Genomic DNA, 4,685 nt, shown 5'->3' on the forward strand with positions numbered 1-4,685 from the left:
ATATATATATGTTGTGTGGCATCCGTCAGTCGAAACGACTATGGATCAGCGCCGTATTAAGATGTTGCCTGTATGCATCCTTTTGTGTGACTGTAGAGACCAATTCTTGATTTGCATAGTCTGCCACGGCCATGACATACGAAGGTTGTTATGCAATTTGCCGCTTCGTCCGGCTGTTCCGCCTGTACAATCGCTCTTCTCCTAGCTCTCTTTGCAGCATTTTCAACATGGAGGGTCCTCTCGCTGATGATAATCCCCTGGCGTATCATTTTCCTCCAGGCAGTTCTGTCAGCTGCAGAGGCTTCCGATGTATTCCTGTCCACCGAGAAAGCCTTCATGTCACGCTTGCAGACATCCCTGTAGCGAAGATGGGTTCGCCCCCTCTTTCTTAAGCCTGAGGCAAGCTCGCCATAGAGAAGGTCTTTAGTGATGCGCCCATCATCCATCCTGCGCACATGGCCCAGCCAGCGAAGACGTCGCTCACGCAGTAGGGAGTAAATGGATGGGATGCCCGCTCTCTGCAGAACATCAGTATTACTCACTCTGTCCTGCCATGTGATACCAAGTATCCTACGTATATACCTCATATGGAAGACCTGGAGTTTCCTCTATTGTGTTGAGTATGTAGTCCAGGATTCACTCCGATACAGTAGAACACTGAGGATGCACGCTCTGTAGACGGTCATCTTGGTGGAAGTGGTAAGGTGCCTGTTTTCCCAGACTCTTTTAGTTAGTTTAGAGAGGGCTGTGGATGCCTTTCCAATCCTTTTGTTTAGCTCTACGTCCAATAAGAGGGTGTCTGAAGCAGTGGAGCCTAGATATTGAAACTGGCGTACGACCTCTAGTGGTGTGCGTTGGATTGTGATGCTGGGTGGGGAGGCGGTTGCTTGTCCAATGACTTGGGTTTTCTTCTGGCTGATGGTGAGACCGAACAGGCTGCAAGCATTAGCAAACCTGTCCATCAGTCTTTGAAGACCATCTTCCTGATTCGATGCTATAGCTGCATCATCGGCAAACAGCATGTCTCTTATCCGAACTGTCCTGGTCTTTGTCCTGGAACGGAGTCTGGCGATGTTGAAGAGACAACCATCTGACCTGGAGTGCAAGCAGATACCATCCGTTGTGTTCTTGAAAGCATGCTTCAGGAGTAGGGAGAAGAAGATGCCGAACAGTGTTGATGCCAACACACAACCCTGTTTGACACCACTCCTCACCCCGAAATCAGCAGACATGCCACCGTTAAATTGCACAGTGCTCCTCATGCCATTATGAAAGGATCTTATGATGCTGAGGAGTTTTAGTGGGCATCCGATCAGTGGGAGAATTTTTAATAGTCCATCTCTGCTCACGAGACCGAATGCCTTGGTCAGGTCTATGAAGGCAACATACAGAGGCTGGTTTTGCTCTCTGCACTTCTCTTGCAGTTGGCGTAGGGAGAAGATCATATCGATTGTTGATCTCTCTGAACGAAAGCCGCATTGAGATTCTGGGTAGATTCGGTCGGCAAGAACGTGTAGTCGCAGTAAAAATATACGTGCGAATAGCTTGCCAACGAAACTCAACAGTGAGATACCGCGGTAGTTGTTGCAGTCACCGCGGTCCCCTTTGTGTTTGTAGAGAGTGATGATATTTGCGTCTCTCGTGCCCTGAGGCACTGAGCCTTCTCTCCAACACTGTATCAGAAGACTATTGCGGGGCTCAAGTAGGCTAGCCTTTCCACTTTTTAAGACCTCTGCTGGAATATAGTCCTTTCCTGAGGCTTTTCCTGGTGGCAGTCTGTCTATTGCCCAGGATAGTTCTATGGCATCAAGGGCGGACTGATGTACCATGTTTTCCCTGGAGTAAAGCTCGGAGTAGTGTTCAACCCATCTGTCTAGCTGTTTAACTTTGTCTAGTATAGGTTCACCCGATTTAGACTTCAATGAAGCAGTTTTGTTAATTATAGGTCCTGTAGCTCTCCTGATCCCGTTATACGTATTTTTTATATTTCCTGTATCAGTTGCATGCTGGATAGACTTGGAGAGCTCCATCCAGTAGTTGTTTGCAGCTTCTCTTACAGCCTTTTGAACTGCCCTTTTGGAAAGCCTCAGTGCAGCCAGCGATGTAGGAGATGGGTTGGCCTTGTATGAGAGCAGGGACAAACGCTTTGCCTCAATCAGAGGGTTGAAGGTAGCAGAGTTGGCATCATACCAGTCATTGCGTTTGCTACCTGTCCTCCTCCCAAAGACTTTGAGAACTGTAGAGTCCATGGCATTTTTCAGTGTTTCCCACTGTTCAGATGCAGTCCGGGTGTTATCTCCTTTGAAGGTGGAGGTTAACATCTCGTTGAATTTCGCATTGCGATCTGAGTATGTGGTCTTACTAACATGAATACGGGCAACACCTTCCTGTTTAGTGTGGTAGAAATCTTTGGGTTGAAGTTTGAGTCTACTGCATATTAGGGAATGATCTGTATCACAATCAGCACTGTGGTAGGCTCTAGACATCAGAAAATGTTTGAGGTACCTTTGTCTCGTAATGATTAGATCGAGCTGGTGCCAACGCCCTGATCTGGGATGTCTCCAGGACACTCTGTGGTGCGGTCTGGCAGCAAAGAATGTGTTGGTAATGCAGAGGTCATGGTAGGCACAGAGTACTAGAAGGCGCTGGCCGTTACCATTGCATTTGCCCACTCCAAAGTTATCAAGGCAGCTCGGTCATGCATCGTTGTCGCCACCCACACGTGCATTAAAGTCCCCAAGTATAATGAGGTCTTCATTTTGTGGAAATGCCTTGATGGTGCAATCCAGCTGTGTGTAGAAGCGCTCATTGATGTCGTCATGCGCTGCGAGTGGTGGGGCGTACACACATAATAGATTAATTGTTCCATCTGTGGTGTTCAGTCGTAGTGAGATTAGGCGCTCAGTAGCTGAATCAGAGAGTTGTACGTTCTGAAGCAGTGAGTTCCTGACTGCGAAACGAACACCGTGTTCCCGGACCTCCTCTTCCTGTTTTCCTTGCCAGAAGAAGGTATAGTCCGATTCTTTTAGGCATCCGCTGTCAGCTAAGCATGTTTCTTGGAGTGCAGCGATGTCTACTTTGGGTCTCGATAGCTCGTTGGCAGTTTTTCGCATATCGGAGATGTTGCGTATGTCGGTAGATAGGCCAATCTTTATAGTACGAAGATTCCAACACCCTAGCCTGAGTGTTGGGTTCTTTGTGTTTCTTTTGTTTTTTTTTGGTGCAATGGTTACTGGCCACTTGTTGGAATTATCCTATACCCTACGCACCCAGTAGGGTAGGTGGCCAGTGGCGGGATAGCACCTTACTGACTGAGGGCTGCTCAGCTTTGTGGCGGGCGGTAGCTGTCCAATGAAATTAAATAACTTAATATGCAAATGGACATGAATGATAGTTTCCACATACCCTGTACTAATCCTGACATCTTGGGCTATTTTGCGAATAGTAATTCGCCGATCTTACAAAATGGCAGCCGCAACTTGAGGGACAGATGCATCATCAATGGCAAAATACGTCATTTCAGATAAAGATTCATTGGTCATTGCTATTGGCGGTAGGGACGGTTTCTTGTAATTATTGAAGGAAACAAGTTTAGTCTTGGCAGCAATGAATGTGATCATCCATTTTTGTCCCCATTCCACTACGGATCGGAGGTCTTCCTCTAGTGTTTCTGCCATTTCTCTAGATGTGTGTTCATTTGTTTTCCTGTCGTGTCTGTTATAGAGAGTGGTGTCGTCAGTATACATACCCATCTTACAGACAATTTTTTCTAGTTAATTCGTAATATCATGCCATTCAGCAACGCATTATCCTATTCCTAAGCCAACATAAAAATAAGAAAGGGAAATTTTAGTAGCGTGGGGAGGGAATCAAAACAACAGTAGGCAGCCAGGGTGAAGAGAGGTGTTTAAAAAAAATCATTTTTTTTTAAATAAAAACAAAAAATTGGTAGTAGGCAGGCAGGCTTGAACCCGCGCCATGAAGGCAAAGAAAGTGACATAAAATCTGATGTCTTAGCCAATGTCTTCATGACGTGACCGGAAGTCAAAAACGTTGGAATTAATCGAAGTCAATCAAACGGTAACGATGACTTACTAAAATGTCGGCAAAAAAAAATCGACTCCTCCTGGTACAAAACGGTCAATTTCTTAATATTTTTGTCTGAGATGTCGAGCTTCAAAATGCTACCGGTCTTGTCAGGATCTGTTGCCTCTCAAAGGTTTTTGTAAGACATATAAACATACACACATACATACATTTAAACAGACAGGTGAGATTTATATCATAAATAATTATGCAATTCCAATCTCTAATTTTAAGGATCTACATGAAAGACTAATCTTTGCTTTGAAAATATATTTTGAAAGTTTACATAAAGAGTATTTACTTTTAAATGCTTTTTTAAATATCTTGTAATAAAAATATTTTTCATGTAAACTTTAAAAACATTAAATTAAAGACAGAAATATTATATATAAGATATTAAAACATTTAAAAGTGAAAATTATTTCATGATAATTTTTAAAATATATTTTTTACTATATAAAACTACTTAAAACATTTTCAATGTAAGCAAAAAATATATACTATTATTACATGACATTAAAAAAACAAGACTATATTTTTATGTCAATTTAAAAAAAATATTGTCTTACTATAGAAAACCATTCTTTATAATAAAACAT

General features: G+C 43.3%; 1 protein-coding gene across 1 annotated transcript; it reads right to left on the reverse strand.

Annotated features, from left to right (window-relative positions):
• Window positions 1-2,696: 2,696 nt before the first annotated feature.
• Window positions 2,697-3,113, reverse strand: LOC145245587 (protein CFDP2-like). The gene has a single exon (XM_080107163.1). The coding sequence runs from the start codon at window positions 3,111-3,113 to the stop codon at window positions 2,697-2,699; it is 417 nt and encodes a 138-aa protein (XP_079963289.1).
• Between the last annotated feature and the right edge of the window lie 1,572 nt (window positions 3,114-4,685).

Source organism: Euprymna scolopes, chromosome 23 (genome assembly GCF_053919585.1).
Source record: "Euprymna scolopes isolate OS-2025 chromosome 23, ASM5391958v1, whole genome shotgun sequence".
In the NCBI taxonomy this organism is placed as follows: Eukaryota; Metazoa; Mollusca; class Cephalopoda; order Sepiida; family Sepiolidae; genus Euprymna; species Euprymna scolopes.